This window comes from Natrix helvetica (assembly GCF_964273705.1).
Source record: "Natrix helvetica genome assembly, chromosome: 1".
Taxonomy (NCBI): Eukaryota; Metazoa; Chordata; class Lepidosauria; order Squamata; family Natricidae; genus Natrix; species Natrix helvetica.
The window spans coordinates 33,671,337-33,698,516 of NC_138548.1; the positions used below are offsets into that span (position 1 = coordinate 33,671,337).

The 27,180-nt window shown below is 43.6% G+C and overlaps 1 protein-coding gene across 1 annotated transcript in view; it reads right to left on the reverse strand.

The window, feature by feature from the left end:
• KCNH5 (potassium voltage-gated channel subfamily H member 5) overlaps window positions 1-27,180 on the reverse strand; it is a 253,979-nt gene that overhangs the window by 176,748 nt on the left and 50,051 nt on the right. Inside the window, exons 5-6 of the mRNA XM_081935609.1 lie at window positions 22,728-22,843; window positions 21,523-21,915 (exon numbers count right to left, since the gene is read on the reverse strand). Coding sequence (XP_081791735.1) covers window positions 21,523-21,915; window positions 22,728-22,843 — 509 coding nt within the window. The remainder of the gene's footprint in view (window positions 1-21,522; window positions 21,916-22,727; window positions 22,844-27,180) is intronic.

Genomic DNA, 27,180 nt, shown 5'->3' on the forward strand with positions numbered 1-27,180 from the left:
GCCTTCTTTACATCTCAGGCTGTATTTTGATTACCATCCTGGAAATGATCCAGGGTTTATGCTACACCCCCCCCCCCCGATCCTCCCATCAATTCCCTGTTGTGTACAAAAACAAATGTTACAAATCAGCATACTTGCTGTCAGCATTTGTCTAAGGCTGCACTGAAAAATGACTATTTTATTTCCTGAGCAAAATTGCTCTCTTTTTTTACTTCTTCTCCTATCTCCCTAAAATACCAATCATAAATATTTCTTCCTGCAGCTTCAAAGACAGAACTCTACTTCAATTAGACCTGGGATTAATTAGGATGTCTCCCACAAAGCACATGCATTTTAATAACATGAATTCAACATCTGCTATTTATAAATATATAAATTTGAGAGGAGGTGAATGGCTACTTCCATTCACTGTTCATAGACCTTTTGGGGGGGGGGGAGTTTACCAAACTGTAGCCTAGGCTAATGACATTTTTTCTTCACTTCTGGCACATCTCAATAACACATTTTTAAAAGATGTTTCCATTCTTTGTTTATGCCCTCTTGCACATCCAGTGATAAAAAGGCTAAATTAAAATAGCAGGCTTGCTTCTTTTGAACTAAGAATCTCTGTTATCAAATCTCTGTTCTAGAACTTAAGAAATAAGAGTTCCAATCTCAGGATAATCAGAGGCAGAGAGGAAGAGAGCAGGTGTATATATCAAGTAAAACTGAGGATGTTCCACCAGTATACCTATTAAAAATAATGGGAAGAGATTGCCAGAGATAGAACATAGAAAACAGGGTTGGAAGGGACCTTGGAAGTCTTCTAGGCCAACCTCCTACTCAAGCAGGACACCTCATACCATTCCAGATTAATGGCTGTCCAATCTCTTCTTGAAAATCTCTAGTGATGGAGGAGCACCAGGGGTGGGTTCCTGCCAGTTCTAACCTCTTCTATAGAAGAGGTTCCATAAATCTACCGTGCCATTTAGAACCGGTTCCAGCTCCCTCCCCCAACCCATCCGCATCACACTTGCCCCTCCTGCTGCCCACTGATTGGCTGGCTCACCAATCATCCCACCCTTCTCTAAGAGTCCTATCTAAACCTTAAAGTCTTAAAGCTGTCAAGTTTGAACACCCCTGGGGGTTTTTTCTAAAGGGTTAGGGGTGCAAGGATCTTGTAACTTGACAGCTTTAAGACTTGCGTGCTTCAAATGCCAGAGTTTCTGAGCCAACATTTTGGTTGCTAAGCAAGAGCATTGTTAAGTGAGTTTCACCACATTTTACAAGTTGGCCACACCCACCCAGTCACATGACTGCCAAGCCACTCCCACCCAATCACATGCCCAGCAAGCCACTCCCACAAAGCAGGCCACACCTACAGAAGAGGTTCTAAAAATTTTGAAACCCACCACTGAGGAGCATCCACAACGTATGGAAGCAAGCTGTTCCATTGCTTAATTGTGCTCTAGTGAATTGTGAAATGAGCAGAGAGTTGGACCAGAGGACCTATTAGATGCCTTCTTTCACCTCCACAAAGCATCCATTTTAATACAGAAGAAGGCAGCAGTTTCAATCTTGGCACCTCCAAAACAAGCTAGAAAAAACAACTGCCTGACAAGGAGACGTGTTTACTATCCTTAAATGCAATAAATTGACTGAATCAATGTTCAGTTTTGTATAAGGCACTATTGATCCTACTGACCCTATTAGAAAAAGATTTTTGGTGTACAGTACCTCTGGGTCCAAGTATATTTTATTCCCAGCATCCTCATGCTTAAGTAGAAACATCTCAGTCTAAAAACCTGGGGAGCTTCATCAAATGATATGTCAGAAGTATAAAATATGCAATATTTTGAGAACTGAGACTACACTTGTCTTTTGTTTTTGAGATCATACTCCAGAAAATGACCAGAGTCCAGAAATGGAATAAGTCTATTTTAAATGTAAGTTTAATTAAAATGAAATTGTATTGATGAAACATATTCATATATGACTACATTTGTAGTCATATATGATAATGTATTTGTTCAGATATTATGTAATAAATAATGTTTTAGTTCCTGCCTGAGCAGGGGATTGGATAGAAGACCTTCCAACTCTGCTATTCTGTTCTATTCTAGTTCTGCCAGGGTTAAAATTTAATCGGGCAGCATACAGAGCTGCATTTAAGAATGAGATTTCCTACAGGAAATTCCTACCACGCTTAACCAGTGATGTAGTATGTGATCCACAGTCAAAGGAAGAGAAGCCCCCTCCTCTCCTTTGCACATCACATTCTAGTGTTTAACCATTGACAGCTAAGTTATATATTTTAGGCCTGACCTGAAGATGGTAGCCCATAATATATTCCTTCTTTCAAATGCCAAATCTAAGAATTCACATATCATCACATATTATAGGGTGGGTGACCCCTTCTAACCCACTTAGCAATGGTTAACACCCATAGGTGGTATTCAGCCGGTTCTCTCTGGTTCCGGTAAACCAGTAGCAGCAGCTGCGGGAGGCTCCGCCCACCCACCCCAATGTAATGCACAAGAACTATACTTGCGCAGAAGGTGGTGCGCATGTACAGGCGCGTGCGCTCACATTTGCAAACCGGTAGGGAAGGCAAGTGAATCCCACAGCTGATATCACCTTATTTTCAGTTCTCACTTCTTTGCATGACTTCATTCCCATTCCATCCCATCAATCTATGAGTTATTTTTGTAAATCTACTGAGAATGCATTTGAAGTTCACTGAAATACATATTTTTTTTTAAAAAAAAATCTCTTTCATAATCACTGTTTAAATATACACCCTGAGAAATGTAATGGGAAATATGCAAAACTAGTCAGAAACGTAACTCTAATCTGTCCATTAATTGTATCAAAATGTGCAAAGAGCAAATTCTTCTATCAGCCCTATTCTCAGGTTGATGCCAGAGAATTATGTTCTTGACAGCATTCAAATCACTTAGGAGTTCTCCCACCAAAGACAGCATTTATTCTCACACGTTACGGGGGCTGACCAGAACTGTCAATTTATTCTGATATTGTTATTGAAGTGCTATGGAAAAGAGAGCCATAGCATTCTTTCTGATGAAACTTATATCACCAGAAACGTATAGCCTTATGATTCTGTCACCCACAACCATTCATACGACTAGAATGACTGATAATGAAGATAATCTTAGGCAATGTTGTCTGAAGACACTACAAAAATCACTCACTCCATGTCAATGGCTGTCAGTGACACTGACATCTAATCAGCTAGCCTTCCTTGCCAATAACTAACTGCCTCTGCTAAATTGTGTAGAAATAACAACAGGCACATCATTGTTCCCTTCAGCATGATATTACACCAGTAATTTCCATATTTTACTGCTAGATGTTAAACTTGGTAAGGAAGCCACGTATAATTAAGTGAATAGAATATCCATATGGTATTTTACTGAGGAGACTCCTCTTGAAATGGCTGTCAGAAGATTCTGCACTATTTATTATTGTATTAATGTGTGTATTTATATCCTGTCTTTTCTCCAGGAATCAAAGGCAGCTTACATGTGGATCAACCAGTATTTTATTCTCCTAACAACTTGGGCAGAGAGTGACTAGCTCAGTCATCCATAATCTTTCCATAGCTGAGGACAAGCATGAACCCGATTCTCCTGAGTTCTAATACAATCATGTGGCCACTGTACCACTTTAGGTATTGTAATATTAAAGACCCATGTTATTTAAAGATCAATTTAAGACACAGAGAGGCATAAGCAGCTGAGATAATAGTGATCTTGAGCTTGTGAATCGATAGTTAAAGTCTGGAGGGGAGATAGACCAGACATGCTTACTATAAATTACAGTAATGCTTTCTAATTTGCATCAAAAGATAGAGTGCATAGACAAAGTTCCTGGAAATATGTCCCCCTTTGTATTACCTTCCTGGAATGCTGCTCCTCTTTTTATTTTTAACAGTGCAGAAGTGGCAAGTCAAAAAGGAGGCATGTTTTATTGCGTAACACTTCAGTTATACAATTATTACTGTCACCAATTCATCTCTATTTTCGGTAGCATGCTGTGATCAGTGCTGATAAACTTCTTGGTTAAAGTCTTTAGGAGAAGCAAATTTTTTCAGTAAATTAAAGTGAACGATAATACTTCAAAGCTAATTGTGTTAGCTTCCATTTATAACGCTTGTTCTAATGCACATAGGAAACATTATACTTTCATCATCTGCTGAGGAAATGAACCAAGCTATGACTTTCTCCATCAAATCAACAACAGATAGCAGAGTCTCTGAAAATGTATTTGTTTTAATTAATTCAGGCCATGAAAAGAATTATTCATCTGTAAGGCAGCCCACTTGGCCAAATGCAGGAAAGTATACCAAGGAAGAAAAAGAATAGATCTTTATAATTATAATGAAGTGGCATAGCTACCTCATAAATTATATATATATATATATATATATATATATATATATATATATATATATATATATATATATATGTGTGTGTGTGTGTGTGTGTGTGTGTGTGTGTGTGTGTGTGTGTGTGTGTGTGTTTGTGTTACAACCCCTGGTATGCCCAAATATGGGAGGGAGCTCACTACTCCCTCTTTCTGTCCTTCGGCTCATCACAGAAAACCATGCAGGCAGAAACCCATATTTTTATTTTTAATGTTGCCTTTTTATATTTGTGTTGTATTTGTGCTGATAAATAAATAAAGGGAGACTAGTATACCATATTTGGGCATACCAGGGGTTGTAACACAAACACATACTTATTTCCCTGGCTTAGCTGATAAAGGAGGAGAACCGGTGGTGTAGTGGCTAGCAAGTCTGCCTAATATGTAACACATCCCAGGTTCAAATCCCAGTAAGGGTATGGCTAGCTGATGAGAGCTAAACAGCTTGAAATGGATCCATACTAGTCTCCCTTTATTTATTTATCAGCACAAATACAACATATATATATGCTGGTTTTGTTGTATTCGGGTCTTTTCCCGTGTAAGGTTGAGATTGTCTTTGCAACGTTTCGGCAGGATCTCACCTGCCATCTTCAAGCGTGGGCTCTGAGCCTATATAATTTTATCACAGTAGAAAAGACTGTGACTACATTAACTTGCCCAGATTCTAGACTGGAATTGGCCAGCTCTTCAAATGAATATATTTAACTCTTCAAATTATGGAGTAAATAGAACATAAGGTCACCTAAATGAGACAAAAAGAAAGTTTACAGAAGTGGATGATATTTGGTGAGCAACTGATGGTCCACTTTAAAAGATAAGTGACAGAGTACAGCCAAAGATTTGGAGGAACACTTTTGAAGACCCTTTCTGATTCTGTGGCTTGGACATCTCAGAATGTTGGTGCAGCTGCCTTAAGACTCTTCCATAATCTTTTGAGGATGGATATACCTACACAGTCCATCATACTGAATTGGAAAGGGTCTTGAAGTGACACTGTCATGATTGCATCTCACCTATCCAAGTTTCATGAACTGGCAGTCTGGCATTAGCATGGGTGGGAGGGAGAGGGAAAGATTGGAATGTAAGGAAAAAGGTGGTGGATGGATGCCCAGCTGAGCCGGGTGAAAAGCTACAGTCAGCCAGGATCAAGTGACAATATGCAAAGCTGGGAATTCCTGTTTTCTAAACAATATACAAACACCTGATTGGACATTTGCAGATAACTGGAGGATGGCCAGGTGGGAGGAAGAGGGAACTTCGGGTTGTGTGCATGGGAAATTCAGCTTACGCTAATTCTTTTACCATTTAAGCTTCAGTAAAGTATACTCTTGGCAAGGCAAATGCCCAGGAGTCTCTTTTTGCTAGATGACTGAATGGGACAGTTGTGAGTCATTGATTTTTCCAATAATGTTCCCATCTGAACCTCCGAGCAATAGGTTCAGAGGAGCAGTTCACAAACCCCCTTCAAATGCCTTGCACAATCCCAATATCATACCTTATCCAGGGGTGAAATCCTCCCAGTTCAGCCCGGTTAGGCCTAACAAGTAGGGATTATTGTTATTGGTTCTGCGAACCAGTAATTTAAAAAAAAAGCTTCCGAGGATTGTGCGGCTCAGCTGTGAGCCACACAATCGATCGTCAGAAGCTCCCTCCTCCTTGCTTTTTAAAGCATTTTTTTTCCTGCCGGTTTGGGTGAATAGGCAGGGAAAAATGCTTTAAAGAGCAGGGGGCGGGGAAGCTTCTGATGATTGCATGGATCAGCTGTGAGCCGCATGATCATCAGAAGCTCCCCCCACCCTTTTAAAGCATTTTTTCCTGCCTATTCGCCCAAACTGGCAGGAAAAAAAATGCTTTAAAAAGTGAAAAAAAGTTGGCCACGCCCACCCAGTCACATAACCCACCCACCCCATCAAGCCACGCCCACAGAACTGATGGGGGGGGGAATTAGATTTCACCACTGACCTTATCTAGTATGCCCCTTGATTCACTGCTGTTAAGGAGGTCTAGCTCAAGACACCTCCATGCCACAGTATACATTTTACCAAATCTTCTTGCGTAGGTTCACTTGGTTCCAATATTCTGATAAAATGCCATTTGGGCTACTGCAATATGTTGTTTTTGAAATAGCCTTCTAGAACCACATAGAAACTTCACTTAGTCTAGCATACAATGTACAAGGGTTTATTTGATAAAGACATATCATGCTTCCTGTTTTTCTTATTTTCTGAGTCCCTGTTCATTTCCAAGCTTTTACATAGATCAGACTTTGAACCCCCATGCCACCATTATCAAAGTAACTGAATAAGTCCGTATCTCCTACTTCATGCCTGAACTGCAACATTTGGTTCCAACATCCATTTTGGTGTCCTGGAGGTGAGATTTGGTGTTAGGGTTATAATAAATAAATAAATAAATTTAAATTTATTAGCCGCTCCCTTTCCAGCCAGGACTCGGGGCGGCGTACAGTGGAACATATAAAGCATAAAACATGTACAGACACATAAACATACTCATATACAAAGACATACATGCACGGAGGAGGTAACAAATTACATCACATTTAGACAATTAAAAATCACCATTAAAATACCCCATTTACAATAACACAATTTAAAAATTTAAAATTTAGAACAACTGTCAGGAGGAATAAGGAAAAAATTTACGGTTGAGCCAGGCCAGATAATTGAAAGAGGTGGGTCTTCAGCTGTACACGGAAGGATCGGAGATCGGAAATAATCCTGATGTCACGGGGGAGGTCATTCCACAGGGCTGGGCCCATCACAGAGAAGGCTCTGCTCCTGGGTGTCGCCCCCCGACACTGTTTAGCGGACGGCACCCGAAGAAGTCCCTCTCTGTGTGAGCGGATTGGTCGTAGGGATGTATGGGGCAGGATGCGATCCTGCATGTAACTAGGTCCTGTGCCATGAAGCGCTTTAAAGATCATAATCAAAACCTTGAAACGCACTCAGTAGACCACAGGAAGCCAGTGCAGCTCGCGCAGGAGAGGTGTTACAGGGGAGTATCTAGTCCTCCCCATAATCACCCGCGCGGCCGCGTTCTGGACCAACTGCAGTCTCCGAGTGCATCTCAAGGGAAGCCCCATGTAGAGAGCATTGCAGTAGTCCAGGCGAGACGTCACTAGCGCATGGGTGACTGTGCGTAGGGTATCCCGGTCCAATAAGGGGCGCAATTGGCGCATCAGGCGAACCTGATGGAACGCCCCCCTTGCCACGGCTGTTACATGGTCATCCATGGACAGCCGGGCATCCAGGAGGACGCCCAAATTGCGCACCTGTTCCATGGGGGCCAGTTGCACGCCCCCAATGGCCAGAGATGGAAACCACTGGTTGAACCGGGAGGCCGGAAGCCACAGCCACTCCGTCTTGGAAGGGTTGAGTTTTAGTCGGTTGCCATCCATCCAGACCCGTACGGCCTCCAAACACCGGGACATCATTTCAACAGCCTCGTTGGGGTGGTTTGGGGTGGAAATGTATAGCTGAGTATCATCAGCATACAGATGGTATCCCACCCCAAAACCACGGATGATCTCGCCCAGCGGTTTCATGTATGTGTTGAACAGGAGAGGCGAGAGGACCGACCCCTGTGGCACCCCACATGTGAGGGGGCTCCGGGTCGATCTCTGCTCCCCTGCCAACACACGTTGCGTCCGGCCAGAGAGGTAGGAGCCAAACCACCGTAAAACAGTGCCCCTGACTCCCAGCCCCTCTAGCCGGTGCAACAAGATACCATGGTCGATGGTATCGAACGCCGCCGAGAGATCTAATAGGACCAGGATAGAGGAACAACCCCTATCTCTGGCCCTCCAGAGATCATCAACCAATGCGACCAAGGCCGTCTCCGTGCTGTGCCCGGGTCGGAAGCCGGACTGGCGCGGGTCTAGATAATCATTCTCCTCCAGGTGACGTGGGAACTGTTGTGCCACCACACTCTCTACAACCTTCGCTAAAAAAGGAAGGTTGGAGACTGGACGATAATTGACTAGATCCGTTGGGTCCAGGGAAGGCTTCTTGAGCAGGGGCCTCACAACCGCCTCTTTCAAGGCGGCCGGCAGAAACCCCTCACCCAACGAAGCGTTCACTAGGCCCAGGAGCCAGTCGCGCGTAACCTCCCAGGATGCCAGTACAAGCCAGGAGGGACACGGGTCCAATAAACATGTGGTGGGTCGCAGACGTCCACGCAACCTGTCCAAATCCTCGATGGCAACCGAGTCAAACTCCTCCCAAAGCGGTCCCTCAAGACTCGCCATGGGCGTCTCAACTGGACCACTGAAAGGGGCCCATCCCATCCGGATTTGAGCGACTTGAAAGGATGTTTCCATCGATAGCACCCAGTTATGAAATGACCTCCTCCGGGTCATTCCCCAGAGCATGAAAAATTTCTTCTGAACTTAACTCTTAACATCTGGCATCAGGTCTAAATCAATTTGAGCCAAGTAATGTGTAATTATCTAGTTTAACAGGGCTTACTGAGCTAATATACTCTGTATGTTTTTAATTTATTATAATTCTTATTGGGAGCACTCATGAAAAACGTTACACAATAGATATAAATGTATTTAAGCCCAAAATGCTTGATTTTTTTTTATCATTAAAAATACTTCCTTATATAACCAAGCTATATTGTTCTCCAAAATCCCTAACATGCCAGTGGAATGGAAGAAAAAGCCATCCTTTCACCTATCATATTTATTTGCATTCCCTTTCAGTTTTCTTTTGCAACCTGGTTGGCCCTGGATTTGGTGGTTCTTTGGTTAGGACTTTCTCCCCTTCAGTCTTTTTTGAGGGCTCTGCATATAATAATTGTATAAGATAAATTGAACAGGATAATGACTGTTGCATTATAGAGAGTGGATGTATTGCTGAAACCACTAGCTGAAAAATCAAAAGAACACTGTCTCGTAAAGTTCATGGCCTTCATTGTCCATAAACCAATGTTCAGTGTGACAAATAGAAAAAAATGAGCATGAACTCTGTATAAAAAAGCAAAATAGGATTTAACGGGTATAAAAGACCTAGGATGATGCCTCCCTCAAGAGGAGTATAGCAATTAAATTGTACCACTTGTTGAACAAAAAGAGAAACAATGGGGGGAAAGGAAGCAACAGCCACTGCTCTTCAGAAATCAAAACAGTGATGTTCCACAGAAGAACTGGATTAAAACAAGGGGAAGAATAAACTAATAAAATCACTACAGTTATTGTTGCCTCTCCAGCCAAGGAGAAGTTGGATGATGCTATCCAAAGCAAATTGCAGAACTTTAGAAGAGGGAAAAAGTTATAATTATAGAATTGTATAACCTCTGTTTCAAAGACAAACTCACTCAAAGCATTGTCCGTTTAGAATAGAATAAAATAACAGAGTTGGAAGGGACATTGGAGGTCTTCCAGTCCGTTTAGAATAGAAAGAACATTGGTCTTACCTGAACGTTTTTTTCTGGAGAGTGGAGGGAGTGGTCACTGAAGGGTTATTACAGCCTGATTGGTCCATTTGACTGAGAGAAAACTTCTTAGCCTTCGGCTTCTCCCATTGGCTCCCAGTTTCCGCGATGTCACGGTCAGCGTCTGCATGATGTAAGAAGACAAGGGAAAGCCGCCCAGGGCCACCCGATCCTACCCCTCCCGGACCCTGTCCATCTACCTAGGGCGGGAAAGTGACCCCTCCCTCCACTCTCCAGAAAAAAACATTCAGGTAAGACCAACGTTCTTTTTCCAGTAGAGTGGAGGGAGGGGTCACTGAAGGGACATACCCACTCTACGTCCCAGGGAGGGAAGACTGGGTCCCAGGGGGAGGATCGGCCGCCACCCTCTGGAGAACCCTCCGCCCGAAGGACGCCTCAGCCGAGGCATAAGTGTCCAGGCGATAGTGTCTTATGAAGGGAGTGGGTGAGGCCCAGGTGGCCGCGTGACAGATGTCCTCGAAAGGCGCCCTTGTGGCCCAGGCCGCTGAGGAGGCTGCACTACGAGTGGAGTGAGCTGTGATCCCCGAAGGGGGGGATTTTCCCGAGGCTCCGTAAGCCTCAACAATGGCCAACCTGATCCACCTCCCAATAGTTGAAGACGAGACCTTTTTACCTAGGGAACTCGGATGGAACGAGACAAACAGTGCCTCGGCCCTATGAATGCCCTCCGTCCGTCTCAGATAAATACGGAGGGCCCTGCGTACATCCAACCGATGCCACGCCTGTTCTCTCTCCCTTGTTGGATTGGGGCAAAAATTTGGTAGGACAATTTCCTGGGCCCTATGAAACAGAGTGTTAACCTTCGGGATGAACGAAGGATCCAAACGCAGGACCACCCTGTCCTGATGGATCATGCAAAGGTCACTTCTAACAGAAAGGGCCCCCAATTCAGAAATACGCCTGGCCGATGTAATGGCCACTAAAAATACTACCTTAAGGGAGAGGAGACGCATGTGGACCGACCTGAGCGGTTCAAAGGGAGAACCCGTCAATGCCTTCAGGACGAGGGTAAGATCCCATGTAGGGAACCTATGAACGGGGGGCGGACGGATGTTGGCCGCCCCTTTAAGGAATCTCTTCACCAATGGTGCGCGCGAGAGGGTGGAGGAGCCCTCTCCTCCCAAAATAGTCGATAGGGCCGCTACCTGTCGCCTAAGTGTACTATGGGACAACCCGTCCTCTAGCCCTTTTTGGAGAAACTCTAAAACGTCTGGGACCGTGGCCCTAGCTGGATCCACCCCCCTGGGGCTACACCACTTAGCGAAAGCCGACCAGGTGGCGTTGTAGATTCTAATTGTGGACGGTCTCCTAGCTGCCTCCAAGGTAGCTATGACCCCTGACGACAACTTCCTCCCCTTCAGTAATCCCCTTTCAAGAGCCACGCGGTCAGATGCAGCCACTGCGGCTCTGGGTGAAGTAAGACCCCCTGACACAGGACGACCTCCTCTGGTGGAATCCTCCAGGGGTCTGTGACCGAGAGCTGGACAAAGTCTGCGAACCATGGTCTCCTCGGCCAATATGGGGCTAATAGAATGACGTGAGCCCTCTCTGAGACTACCTTCCGAATGGTTCTGGGAATGAGGGGAAGGGGGGGAAAGGCGTAGAGGAGACCCGGAGGCCACCGGGACCTGAGAGCATCCGCTCCTTCTGCTGCTGGAGTCTTGAATCGGGTGAAATATCTCGGCAGTTGTGCGTTGCCGGGGGAGGCAAACAGGTCTACAAGGGGGTTGCCGAATCTGAGGCAAATCTTCCGAAACAACTCTGGGCCCAGCTGCCACTCGCCGTTGTCCAGAGTCGCTCGGCTCAACCAGTCTGCCTGGTGGTTGGACTCCCCCGATATATGTTCTGCCGAAATTGAGGCCAGGTGTCTCTCCGCCCATAGGCCTAATGTCTGCGCCTCCCGCCACAGGGCTCGGGAGTGAGTCCCCCCTTGACGGTTGACATGAGCTTTCGTTGCCACATTGTCTGTAAGCAGGAGGAGGTGTCGCCCCTGCAGCTGGGGGTGGAAAGTCCGGAGGGCCAGTCTCGCGGCCTTGAGCTCGAGCCAATTTATATTGTGCCTGAGGTCCGAGGCAGTCCAACGTCCCTGGGCCATGTCGGACCCCATCACGGCCCCCCAGCCGTAAAGGCTCGCGTCCGTCGTGACTTGTACTCTCTCTGGCTCCCAAATTGAGCCCCCCTGTCGCAATGCCGGGGACATCCACCACTTGAGCGAGCATCTCACTTCCGGCGTTAAGCGAAGCGGTCACAGAGAGTTGCTCAACATTTTCCTTTGGGCTGGTATCAAGGCCCACTGGAGGGGACGCAGATGTAGACGGGCCCAGGGGACTATCCCTATACAGGATACCATCTTCCCCAGGAGTCGGGATAAGGTCAGGGTGGAAACGGACCTTTTTGTCCTGATGGACGTGATCAACTGTCTCAGACTGACCAGACGGTCTGGGGATAGGGGAACCCTCCCTGACTGGGAATCGATTACTGTCCCTAGATGCAGAATCTGTCTGGATGGGGATAGGTGACTCTTGGGAAAGTTTACTGAGAAACCTAGTGTCTGGAGCCATTGGATGGTCAGCTGGAGGTCTGCCCTGGCTCTGGGGAGGGACCCTGCCTGCACCAGGACGTCGTCCAAGTAGCACTGGAGCCTCACCGGGATGGATCTCAGGTAAGCAGCCAGTGCCGCCAGGACCTTGGTGAACGTCCGAGGGGCCGAGGCCAGGCCGAATGGGAGGGCCCGGTACTGATAGTGTTGGCCTTTGTGGGAGAATCGCAGGAATTGACGGTGAGCCCGGAAGATGGGGATATGAAGATAGGCCTCCGTCAAATCTACCGAGGCCATGTAATCCCCCTTTCGAATGCCCTGCAGGATAGACTTTAGGGAGGCCATCTTGAAGCGCCTGTAAACTAGATACTGATTCAGGCGCTTCAGGTCGAGAATCACCCTCCAACTCCCCGAGGCCTTCGGGACTACAAAGAGGTTTGAATAGTAGCCCCGCCCCTTCTCCGGCTCTGGAACGACCTCCACCGCTCTGATTTCTAGAAGGTGTGAGACGGCGAGGTCCATGAGACGACGGCGTTCCGGATCCCGGGATGGGGAAAACACTCTGAAGCATCTCGGAGGGTAGGAGAGGAACTCCAGTCTTAGGCCGTGGCGGAATGTTGCTCGGACCCACCCGTCTGATGTGATCTGGTCCCACTTGTCCGCATACAGAGCCAGACGGCCGCCTATGGGATGACTCGGGTTCGAGTCATTTCCCTCTGCGGAAGGGGCGGCCGCCCCCCCCCCCCCCCGCGAAAGGGCCGTTTGGATTGGGACTGGTACCTGGGGCGTTCTTGAAAATTCTGCCTGTTGTATTGCCTATCCTGTCTGTACTGCTGGAAACGGGGCTCCTGGTCCCTGTCATAATTCCTGAAGGAAGGCCTGCAATACGGGTGACTGCATGTTTCGGCCTTCTTGGTGGAGGTGGGCATCACCTTTTTCTTGTCTTTATTCTCCACCAAAATTGGATCTAGAGCAGATCCAAACAGATTGGGACCCGCAAAGGGGGCAGCTATTAAATCCCATTTGGCTTTATTATCGATCTGCCAATTTCTAAGCCAAAGGAGCCGGCGTGCGGCCACAGAGGTAGCTAAGGCGCAGGAGCCGAATCGCATAGCATCCAGGGTTGCGTCGGCCGAATACTGGCAGGCCGCCATAATCTTAGTTAAATCCTGATGGATGCGATCGTCCTGGATCGGGATACGATCCTGGAGTTGGCAGAGCCACATAACGGTTGTGCGATTAAAATACGAGGCGGCGGCCGCCGCCCGCATTGCCCATGCGGAAGCCTTGTAATTTTTCCGCAAGGTGAGCTCCGCCAGTTTATCCTCCGGCTTAAGCTTATCTGCCACATCCCCCGAGACCACCGGGGAAGATGAGACCAGGGCAGCTATCGGTTGATCTATGGCCGGCAATTGGATGGCCTGTAGGAAGGCCTTCTCCATGTTATAAGCCCGCCTGTCATTGCTGCCAGGGGGAGAAAAATTCGAAGGTCTCGCCCACTGACTGGTGGCCACCTCCAAGAACAGAGGAGGGGCAGGGATCTCTTCTTTATTGGTGGCCGTGTTTGAGAACATTACCATATCCGGATCTCTGGGCGGGGGCACTGTGGGGTCCCCCGTGCCCACCTTGGTGGTTCTCCTAGCCTTTTTCAGTAAGGGCTTAAACATGGCCTGGATGAATAAGTTGGAAGAGGAGGGCTGATCAGTGGCCACATCCTCTTCCTCAGAGAAACCCCAGTCGTCTTGGCGACGGGCCTCCCCCCTAGAGGAGACCTCGCTCATGAGGGAGGGAGAAGAAGCCCTAGACCCTACCCTGCTGAATGGTGTAATCCTGCTATGCCGGGAAGGTCTGTCTCTTTGAGCTATTCCCCTGGAAATGGCTGCAGAGATTAATCGTTTTAGATTTTCAGGGAGGTGTTCTAGATCCTCCTCGTCATAATCAGAATCATAGTCATGGGGGATCGAATCCCTGTGGGACCTCCTACCCCAGGAGGGGCCTGCAGAGGGGCCCTCTAAATGATCATTTCTATCCAAGCCCCCTGTCCCAGGGGAAGTTGGGGGTGGGGGTGAGGCCCCCCGTCCTTCACTCCTAACTGATCTGGATGAAGAGGAAGAGGGAGAAGAAGGGCTGAACCCCCTGTTGACAGAAGGGGAATGACTAGGAGCCTCAGGTCTGGGGGATCTAGATCTAGGTCTGGGATCCCTGGCCTTCTTCTTTTCTGCCCTCTCAATGGCTTTCTCAATTGCCCTGGAACGCCTAAGCTCGTCCCTTTGTAGGGCTCTGGAGGGGCGATCCTCCGCAGAAGGCCTAGAAACACGAGGCCTGGCTGGGGCAGTGGGGCCTGACTTATCTTCTTGGGCCTGAGGAGTCGCAGTTTGAGCGGCCTCGGATCTCGCTGCCATCGCCCCACTCACGTGCCTTGATGAAATAGGAATGTAGAGTAGTCGCAGCCAGAAGCCTCTTGCTGGTGGGAACGCTCAGCTTGGGCCTTGAATATTGGTGGGAGCTCGGTAGGCCTTTAGAGCTAGGCCCGACATGTGTCCAAAATGGCCACCGGCTGAAGATTGTTGCTCTTCTCCTCAAGCGGCCGTTAAAATGGCGCGCGAGCCTGCCGCTTGCCTCCCCAGCAGTTTGTAAGGCTTGCCGCTTTAAATTCAGGGATCGCGGCTCGTGGACGATCTCCGCCGGTCTTCACGCCCGGCAAAAGCCGCTGGCGCTCCGGTCTCGTTTGCGCGGCGCCGCCGAGGGCACCGCCGACCCGGTAGAGGCAGTGCGGTCGCGTTTAGTGGCTGCCGGTCTTCACGCGCGGCAAAAGGCCGCCGGCGCTGCGGCTTCAAGGCAAGCAAATCGTCTTGGGGGAGGATTTGTGAGCTGTAAGCCCCCCGGCACGCCCGAGACACCAGGAATCAGTCGGGGGGGGAAAAGGCCCGCAGGGATTAGGATGGAAAGAGCTTCGCTCCGCGCTGCTTTCCCTGCCTATTTAGGACCGCGATGGTTTGTCCTATTGGGCACAGCTCTATTTTATTCTAGCAATTTTGCTTTGATTTAAAGTATCCAATTGATCCAATTAATTTTTTGAATTTAGTACTCACAATCACTCTGGGAACCAATTTTAAGTCTTTGGACCTTCTTGACTGAGAGGAAACTGGGAGCCAACGGGAGAAGCCGAAGGCTAAGAAGTTTTCTCTCAGTCAAATGGACCAATCAGGCTGTAATAACCCTTCAGTGACCCCTCCCTCCACTCTACTGGAAAATAAATAAGTTGGAAGGGACATTGGAGGTCTTCCAGTCCAACCCTCTCCTTAGGCAGGAAACCCTATAACATTTAAGACAAATGGTTATCCAATCTCTTCTTTCAAACTTCCAGTATTAGAGCATTCACAACTTCTGGAGGCAAGTTGTTCCACTGATTTAACTTTAGGAAATTCCTGGCTCTTCTGCTGAAAATTTTCTTCTTCGGGGGATTGCACAATGTAGAACTTGATACTAATACTCAACTTGGTATTTCAGTGGGAAATACCAGCTTCAGTAGCATCTAAGGAAAACTTAGATGACAGGAAGTGGTCACATAATGCTAAATCTTTGTATTTTAAACAAGGCTAAAACTTTCTATAGTCTGTATAGTCAAATTTCTATCTTAGACTTCAAAATTCTGCATATAAATAAACCCAGAGAATAATTGAATAGTGAATTGTAGAACTGCTGTCAAGAAAGCAAAAGCCAAAATGAATTGATTAGCAGCTGATGTTTAAACCATTTCAGTAATCTGTCTGAAATTTGATAACCAGTGCTTCATATATTACAAGCAAAATACAGTGCCAATTAAATAAAAACATTAAGTTATGGTTATTCTATCAATTAAATACCAACAGGAAGTACAATATCCATTTAATCACTGAACAATTTTCCCTGACCTTTTTTAGCAAATAGTCATTAAATTACAAGTATCTGTGTCATACTTTGAGGTAGCAACACTCACAGGCAGCAGATGGAATACAGGTAGTCTTCAGCTTACAACCATTCATTTAGTGACTGTTCAAATTTACAGCAAAACTGAAAAGTGACTTATAACCACTTGTTGTAGCATCCCCACAGTCACTTGATCAAAATTCAGGTGCTTGGCAACTGGCATGCATTTACAATGATTGCAGCAATCTGAGGTCATGTGATTACCATTACCAACCCTGCAAAATTACCAAAATATTGTGTGATTGTTCACTGTTTCGGTGCTCTCATATAAGATTACACTAATTTGGCCATGAGAATATCAAAACCTTTGCATAATTTCAAAAGATTTTGGCATTCTCACACAAGATCTCACAGTATCTTGGAAAGAGGGAGACAAAATCTGAGGAGATTTTAACTGGAGGAGGTTACGATCTTCCCAAGATTTGGAGTAATTTACAGAGAACTCCAAAAAACTATTATTTAAGATTACCAAATAATGTTATAGTGGCGAGATATATAAATTTCCCAAACACTTATGGTAACTTCCTTCCTATTTCCTTGATCTCAACAGAAATGGAAAACTGCATACTATAGTACTGAACTGTAGATTCCACACATTTTTCTGCTTTTTAAAAACCTATTTATATTTTTGTTTGGCTTTGGGCATGTATGTGTCTATATACACCTGTTACTTTGAACAGTTTTCTGAACACATACAGTTCTTGCAAAAGATTGAGCTGCTTCGCACAATACTAATGCGAATTTTGCATAGTATAGTAGAAAATCAGACACTTTCTATGAAATTTTAAAATGCACCACTTCGGTGAGAGGAAAGCTGGTTTAGCTTCAGGGTTAAAGAAATCTGTCAGATTCTGCATCTGCCATGAAACTATCCATAGCCCTGGTTGAGAGTGACTGTTGTTAACCAGATTTTAAAATGGTCCCCATAAATGGGCCTTACAAAATAGAACATTTTTTTTTAAATAGTGCATACTGACACACAAATGCCCAAAGCCAAATGAAATATAAATAGGTTTTTAAAAAGCAGAAAAATGTGTGGGGAATCTACAGTTCAGTACTATAGTATATAGTATAGCTTCGCTTAGAAAGGAGAAAAATCCTTATCATTTGCTGTCTCTCTTCTTACGTCTTATGTGTTTGAAGTTAATCCATAGGATAGGATTATTAAAGGCTTATCTGGCATTGTCATGATCAGATTTTATAGACTAATTATTTGCTTAGTGTGGGTATATGTGGGTGTGGGTATGTATATACACACATACCTACGCACACAGAGTACCTTTGAGCATAGAAATTTCTAAGAGGACAGTGATGATGATGATTTATTTATTTAAAAGATTTGTGTGGCCACTCATCTTAGGGCACAACTCTGCTCAGCTGAACCAAAAACCATAAAAACAACAAAAATTGAAAACCAGGTGCTTCCATGTTCTTTCTAGAGATGCCTCAACAATGATCTCCAGACTCCTATTCAGTGGTGGGTTGCAAATATTTTTACTACCGGTTTGGGCGCACTCCCGCATGCGCACAACATTTCTGCGCATGCACAGAAGTGTCCGGGTGGGTGGGTGGGTGGGGCCTCTTGCCACTGCTACTACTGGTTTGGCCGAACCGGGCTAAACCAGGAGCAACCCACCACTACTCCTATCACTCTATCCTAAGTACAGGTACCCCTCAACTTGCAACATTTCATTTAGTGTTTGCTCAAAGTTACAACGGCAATGAAAAATGTGACTTATGACCATTTTTCATAGTTACAACCTTTGCAGCATCCCCATGATCATGTGATCAAAATTCAGATGCTTGGCAACTGGATCATATATTTATGACTTTTGCTGTGTCCCGGGGTCATGCGATCATCTTTTGTGACCTTCTCACAAGCAAAGTCAATGGGGAAGCCAGATTCACTTAACAACCAGGTTACTAACTTAATCAGCTGCAGTGATTCACTTAACAACTGTGGCAAGAAAAGTTGCAAAATGGGGCAAAACTCACTTAACAATTGTCCCGCTTAGAAACAGACATTTTGGGCTCAATTGTGCTTGTAAGTCGAGGACTATCTATACCTGCATTAGGAGACATATGTTGATGTCCTTCCAGAAGACTAGAAGGATGGGAGCCTAGTGGTAGGCGTGACCACAGAAAAAAATGTGTACTTTTTAGGACCTTGATAAATTGGCTTTGTTAAGGCCCTTCAACTTGAAGGCTAGGCAACCTCCAGATATTTAAACTGGCCATGTTGCCTAGGATTATTACTTCTATAGTTCAAAGCACATAGAGATAGCCAGGATACAAGCCCTGGTATATATAAATGATGGCTTAGTAGTCACCAGCTTTATTCAATATTGCCAGTTAAAGACCTTCATGACAGAGGCCATTCTCATCTCATTCTGGCACATGAATTGAATTTAATTAATAAGTACTTTGTAAGGAAATTCACCAATTTCATCTTACCATTACAAAAGAAGGGAAATTATCTATTCACATTCTTCATACAACCTTAACTTCTTTTTCTCCGTGTATTAAAATGCCTCTCTGGAAGCAAGAACATAATAATTCATCCAGGGCTTTAGACAGCTGAATGGTTTGTATTAAATAATTAGATTCATGTTTGCCCGCTCTCAACTGCTATTTTCCTAATGGTTTAAAATAGAATTTGACATTATGGGCTGATTTTAAATGTAGTTTTCAAATTTTAATGTACTTTTCATCTCTTTTATATGTGGAAGGCAGCCTTAAGGTTTGCAATAGAAATAGCTCTGCAATAGATCATGGAATTACATTCTTAGATAAGGCTTGGATAATGGGTGGATTTTGTCTGTGTGCATGTGGCCAAGGGAAGAAAAAAAATATTTCAGCCTCCAAGCAACAGTATCTGAAGGGGGAGAGGTCAGATCTGCAATATGGTGGGAAATCAAAGTTCAATTTTTTACATATACAAGTAGTTTGGAAAATGAAGGGCTTGGAACACAACTCTACATCTACCCTCTTGTGAATTTGGACTCTTACACAAATAAATGCTGCTAAGTCCAGGAGCAATAGCAGCATAGAGCTGCATTGTTAGGTAGAAATGAAACATTTGCATGTTTTATGTGTGTTTTAGGTTTTATGTGAAAATCATGCCACCTAGCAATTATCCAGCCAATTTCAATGATGAATCTCAAGGTATTTCAGGTGGGGCCATTGGAAGTTTATGAGCAACAGGTTTGCATTGCTATTGGCCATATTCCATTGATCTGGTGACATTATGCTCAGCAAAAGGCAGCTTCAAATTACATGGATTTTGATAGCAATGTTCATTAGACGTCCCACCCCAGTGAGTCCGGAAAACTTAGTAGCTAGGATAAGAAGCTCCTAGCAGTAAGCAATATGAGAAAAAGATTGAAAGCTCCTAGGTATTAGCAATTGGACTATAAATAGCAAATGAAAATAAGAGGAATAATAATAATTATTATTATTGTTGTTATTGTTATTATTATTAACAGCATGACATAGTAGCAACATAGGTACATTGGAATATCTGCGAGAAATATCATTTGCATGCAAGCAAGAATTGGTGGGACCACAAAGTAGACAAAGTAATAGAAAACGAAGGTGTTAAATTGCTTAGGGACATTTGAATTCAAAGAGACAAACACCTGCCACACAACATTCCAGACTTAACAATTGTCAATAAGAAAGATTTTTTAAAAATCTGGGTAATGGACATTGCAGTCCTGGAGACGGCAGAAGAGAAGAGAAAGAAGAGAAGAGAATCACAAAATAGAAAAGCCTGCAAATACAAGTAGAATGACCATGGCAAAACAAAGCAAAGATAAGTGTCCATTTATTCTACGTGCCTTGGGTGCAATCCCAAAGCATCCAGAGCACCATTTGAACACTACTAACATTGACAAAACCATCAATTGTAAAAGGTAGCTTTACTTGGAACAGTTTACATCTTGTGATGATCCCTTTAAAATAATCAAACCCCAACATCTGCCTAACCCTAGTCTTTGGGAAGAACTCAGCAAGTGGATAAAAATGTCAAATCCAGTGTCATCTGCCTGACCGTGCTACCAACCTTATAATAATAATTTATTAAACTCTGAAGACCTGTCAAAATGGTGCTTTTAAACTTGACGTTTCTAATCAGGAGTTAATAGTTGCAAGGTCATGTTTGCAGATGACACCAAATTATTTAGAATGGTTTGTGATTAAAAGCAAAATGTGAATCCTGAGATATGAAGGGCTGGGAGGTTGAATTTAATGAAAAACACTTAAAGAAACTGGATATGTTTAGTCTAACAAAGTGAGGACTAAGAAAAGATACAACAGCAGCTTTATTGATTTATCTATGCATCTATCTATCTGTCATCATCTATCTATCAAATTTCTACACTGCCCATATATTCTAAATTACTCTAGATGGTTTACAATAAAAAAAAGTTTTCAGATACTTTAAGGGCTGTCACAGGGGAGTGTTGATTCATTTTCCATAGCTCTGAGGATAGAACAAGAACCAATACAGAGAAGCATTACAAATGTAACATGAAGGCCAATGTCTCCAAAAACTGCTAAAGGGGATTGTACCAAGTTATGGAGAATAATGCTAGGAATAAATGCACATTGCACCCAGAACCAAGTGCAATTTGCCTTTCAATAGGAGCTGCAGGGATACCCGAGCACTACTGCATTTCTGCCATACTTATGAGTTTCTTAGAGTTATCTAGTTGGCTACGAATGAAAGAGAGCCTGTACAGGGATGTGGGCTGCGGGGTGGGGTTCAAAAAAATCCAGCCTTTGGCTGCAAAGATGAATGGTCAAATGTTTCCCAAAGCAGCAACTTTCTGAATGGATCCATCTCATGTTTTCAAGATTCCAGTATGCCTCTGATCCAAGAAATGTCTGCCATTCTTGCTTCAATTTACCATAAGTAAATGTGCTACTCGGAGACATTAAAAAACAAGACATGGTTTTCTTTTTTGTGATATCAGATTCTTAGAGAGCTGTAAGATCTTCCATGAGATGTCATTCATCAAAGCTAAACATTCTTAAGCAACTTTGATCATCTATGAAAACTATAACAACAATGATCAAACAGATAAGAGTAAAGTGATATTGCTTACCTCATCTACATTCTCAAAGGCATTGATGATATCATAAGGTAAACATGACAAAAGGTCTATCACAAACCAGGTTTTCAGGTAATTCATCCTGATGAGTTTGGGATCAGATATTACCTCTCCACAAGGTCCAACAAAGGTAGTATGAAAATTCAAAACGATGTCCACCAGAAAAATAACATCTACCACACTATCCAGGACCAACCAAGCAATGTTGTTCTGCTTTGTTTTGAAGGAAACGTTGTAGGGAACCATAATGGCTGTGTAGAAGGTGAGAATTAAGATGACCCAGTCCCAAGTGGTCTTAAAAGCACAGTAGTGTAAAATTATATGTGGTGGAGTCTTTGGGGCCTCTTGCTTATATTGTGGAAGGATATCAGATCCCAGCTGGAGAACCTTCGACAAAAGAGACACAGATATTAGAACAATGCAATGACAGGCACACTCATGCACGGCAGAACAGATAAAACAAATTAGAGATGAATTAAAATGAAATCATTCTAGGCTTACTCATACCCGACTCTAGCGGGGCAGGCAATTTTTGACATTCTTCATTACACCTATGCAGCACCACTACTCTGTGATTTACATGGGTTCAGAGTAGGATTCCCAGTACAATTCAAGGTGCCACTCATCACCTACATAGCTCTCCATCACCTACGGTCAGGCTACTTGTTTGGCTGTCTTAGTCCAACTATTTCTACTTACCACAACAGATTTAATAGAGAGGACATGTATTAATGATAGTTCAGGACATCTTGAGTGTTATTGTCAAGGGTGGGAGTCAGGTGAACCAGTAGCTTTGAATATCAGCTGGGAGGAAACCAGTTCACTCCGAACTTCAGCTGGGCCCACCTGCCCCTGTACTATACTCACCTATATTCCCTTTTCTGAAGCCCAGCTGAGCGGTGCATCAGAGCTGATTGCCGTGCCTCAGCTGTTTTGCACCGGGGCTGCAGTAGAGAGTAAGTTTTCAAATGCACTGTGAGGGCGCGGAGCGAAGCGCATGCTCATCGAACCGGTTGTTAAACCGGTAGGATCCCACCCCTGCTTATTATGATGTTCCTGTTCCATTCTCCCCAACCTTCCATTGTCTCCTTCCTTAAGTCCTTTGTACCACAGGATCTTTTCTAGGGTCTTTATATGGTACTAGATCCCATAATCATAAAAGGTAACACTTTTCCTTTTATGTTTCAATGAAAGCTTACTTCAGCTAATCGAGAGTGTTTATGGATCACCTCAGCTTTGTTCATGGGAGTTAGCTGCTGCAGAACACTCCGGCTGTTTGTCAGAGCTCGCGTCAAACGGGCAAACTTTGTCCAGCCTGAGGAAAGGGGGAAAAAAGATTTTGGGCCATGAATGACCATGACTCACCTATCATTTAGGCAACAAAAAAGCAAAGCAGTTTATGATGTCGATGATGTTATTCCAGTATTGTTCATGCAGTTCTAAACAGAATATTTAGGGCTATAATTAGATAATTACAGTTACCGTTTGGTGACAATTAAAATATTTGTGAAGTGACAAAAGATATATTGTTCAAATTTGGTTCAGAACAATTTGGTATCATTGAAATGCAGAACTAGTTGAATAGTAGTTTGTGACAATATATCCAACATTTTTCTTCGTCTTATGATTATATAACAAATAGAATAGAACAGAGCTGGAAGGGACCTTGGAGGTCTCCTAGTCCATTCTCCTGATCAAAAAGGAGACCTTTTGCCCATGATGGCGAACCTATGGCAAATGTGAACGCCTCGTGTTCCCTGACAAATGACAGGTGGCACGCGTGCCATAGGTTCGCCATCCCAGCTCTAGATGGTGTACAAGATAAAAACAAAGAATTCCACTAAACTAAACTAAAAACAAATAAAACCATACTATGACTCAGTAAAGCCACGAAACTACCAATCACATACACCAGTACCAGAACCCCATGCTAACTTCCCAACTTCAACACCTGGGGAAAGAGCCAAATCTTCACAGCTTTGCAAAAAGCCAGTAAGGCCAGTAAAGTAAGGCTTGTCTACCATTCAGGAGGGAGGCTGCCCTATAAAGCAAGCGCTTAAAAGAGAAGGCATGATGCCAAAGGTCTGCAAAACATCACTGTTTTATTGAGGGTACTTGGAGCATGCACATTCTGCCAGATCTGGTGAGTAGACAGAAACCATTGGGGAGAAAGACTCTTGCCACATAGGGCTTTGAACACCTTGAATTGCATCGAGAAACCTAATGGAAGCCTGTGCAGTTCACACAACAATAATGTCCTCCACGGTATATAGAGGTGCATCCAGAACTATGAGTGTCGCTTCCTTCTGGATGAGCTAAAGCTTCTGAATGGTCTTCAAGGTCAGCCCCAAGTGGAACACATAACAGTTGATGTAAAATACAGTTATAAGGTCTTTATTTAGAAATATCTCCTCGAATCAGCCTTGCATTATAGGAACAAGAAGATAACCAGTAATTCCAGCACAATGCTATATGCCATCTATGACTCCTCCATTTGTCTGAATAATCTCGGCTTAGTCAGCTATTTTGAATTTTTGATGACAGATGGTCGGTCAGTCAAGATTTATTCCCATAACTTTAGATCATTAATCTGCATAGTGATCAGATTAAAGCTTTTAACATTTTGTTCCGTGCTGTTTGTGTAAGGAATGACAGAATAGGCCTTCATTTTGCCTCTTTTCTTTAATCTTTCACTGCTTAGGCAATGATTCTGTTTAAGTTGACATATTGAAGAAAACAATTCCTATTATGTATCTGCATGAAAAATGCAGCACTAAGTCTGCAGTCTACCAATGTAATAGATCCCAAAATCCATTTTCAACATGAAAAGCATCCACTGGGCACTGGAGATAAGTAACAACAGCATTTGCAAGTATTACTGCCAGATTTTTATTAGACAAAGATGAAACCAGCAGATGAATTACATAACTGATGTGTAACCAAACCAAGTACAGATAATAATAGGCATGTAAAAGCTAATAGATAATACTGCATTGCATTGAATATAGCTGTATATCCATCCATCCATCCTGCATATCTCTCCCCCCCCCCCCGCCCCATATATCTGTGTTCATTATATTTTGGGTGAGCTTATATACTATATGGCATATCTGGTTTTAGCTGTGTGCAATTCATGAACCTAATCACTGTGGTTTTCAACGTCTATGGAGATTCTCAGTCATTCAGGTCATGGTGCTTTTTCAAGAGGCAACTGGACGTTCTGGTTTTTCTTTGAAGACATTTCACTTCTCATCCAAGAAGCTTTTTCAGCTCTGACTGGATGGTGGGGAATGGAAGGTTTTAAACCATTCTTTACAGCTTAATGGAAAATGAAATTTTAACCAGTGTCAGCATGTTGACTCCACATTCACTTGTGGACTCAAACATAGAACTTTTGGACACGACCCACTATAATAACTATGGTGATTCTTAGTGAAAAATGGGACATGGAGAAACAAGTGAAAGACATCAGCATGCTCAGGAAAACCCTAAAGTTTTCAATAAAGATGTAGGTATGTGTGAAAGTGAGTGAGCGAGCAAATGAGTGGGTGAGTGAATGAATAAGTGAATGAAAAAATATACTGTGTCTCTGAATTTATCTTCAAATCTCAAAGAGAATATCTATGGAGATGTTTAATTATCCAAAGGTGCTTTTTCAAGAGACAACTGGTCTTTTTGGTTTGTCTTTGAAGATGTTTTGCTTCCCATCCAAGAAGCTTCTTCAGCTCTGACTGGAGCCTTCCTTTCCCCACCATCCAATCAGTGCTAAACAAGCTTTTTGAATGAGAAGCAAAATGTCTTCAAAGAAAAACCAGAAAGTCCAATTGCCTCTTGAAAAAGCACCTTTGGGACTCAAAGAGAATGGTGCAAGTCTTAGTATACTGACACTGAGAAGTATGTTGAGAGAAATGGCATGGCAGGTTGGCAAAGAACATTTATGTTTAATAATTTTTTTATCCTGCCTCTATTACTTTCATAAATAACTCAAGGTGGAGAACATACCTAATACTCCTTCCTCCTCCTATTTTCCCCACAACAACAACCCTGTGAGGTGTGTTTGGCTGAGACTGGCCCAAGATTACCCAGCTGGCTTTCATGACTAAGACAAGACTATAATTCACAGCTTCCTGGTTTCTAGCCTGCTGCTTAAACCACTAGACCAGTGACGTCTAACCTTTTTGTTGCTACATGCCAAAAGCGTGGGCACCCATAATGCAATGGGTGTGTGACACCTCCCTCACTGCCCCGCACATGCATGCGTGACCCTTGTATAAGCCCCATACCCCACGCATGCATGTACCCCTCTGCACTCCTCTGCCCCCATGCATGCATACGCATCTCCCGCATGCACCGCCCCCCCCGGTGCTCGTGTAGCAGAGATCCAAAAGCCAGCTGCCCAGCGGGAGGCGCATGGGCATGTGCATTGGAGCTGAGCTGGGTCAACGGCTTGTGTGCCTGCAGAGAGGCTCTGCCATAGGTTCGCCATCACGCCACTAGACCAAACACAGCTAGCTGGACAGATCCTGCAGAATTGTCTTATTGGGAGGTGAAAATGCACTACAACATTTTGCTGCAGGTTCAACTTGTTCCTGGTGGAGATTAAATGGAAGGTTATTGCAGAAAGAAATGGGAATTGAAGATTGCAAAAAGAACTTGAAATAATTTTTGAGAATAATCTTAATATAGACACAGATAGAAAAATGCATTAGAATGCAAGTAAAGTGTTTAGGACATTTTATACAGCATAATAGCAAGCTCAAAAAAAAGAGAAAGAGAAAACATAAGCAATGTTAGATGAAAGAAAAACGAAAGAAGAAAAGTATTTAATAACAAAAAGCAGGTAATGGTTAGCAATTTAAGTTGTTAGAACAAGAGCATGGTGAATATAAGATGAAATCTGGAGAGCAATTGACTACAGAGGGATTTAATTTTCAATGGTTTTGTATAATGGATTAATAGAAAGATTCAAGGTAGATAACAGGAAATTTGGAATTCAGCAACAAAAGACAGAATTTTGAAGATGAATTATGTGCAAATGATGAACATGTAATTGCCAAAACGTGCCAATCCTTGCTGAAATTTGAAGTGAAAGATGAACAAGTGAAAGAATGTATGATAAAATAGACTAAGAATTTTGACATAGCATATTGTTGGAACAGTTGGAAAAGTGGTTGAAAGGACTGGAATTCATATTGTTATAATTTAAAAAATAATTTCTACAAATAATGTAACATTGGTATATGCCTCCTAAAAAATTATCCAGAATGTGTACTTCAAATTTATGCTGGAATGTGGGTAGCATGAAGGGTCATTTTATCATGCCTGGACTTTAAAAAACCCCCAGAAAATCTTGGGTTCAAATACTTACATTGATTCAAAGAATGTTAAAGACTAAGATTCAACTGAAAACAGAATTGTTCTCTTGGGCACTAACAACAGACAACTAGAAAAGAGCCTCAGAAGACCATGTTTATATATGATCACTACTATGAGACTACTATATACACACAAAAATGAAAAGACTGTTAAAATTCACAATGGGGGTGAATAATGAAGATGATGGAACTAGTAGAAAATCCACTTGTTTGTTTAGAGAAAGATTCAACAATTACACTTATTAGTGATTGGAAATCGCTTCTGGATTTCTTGCTG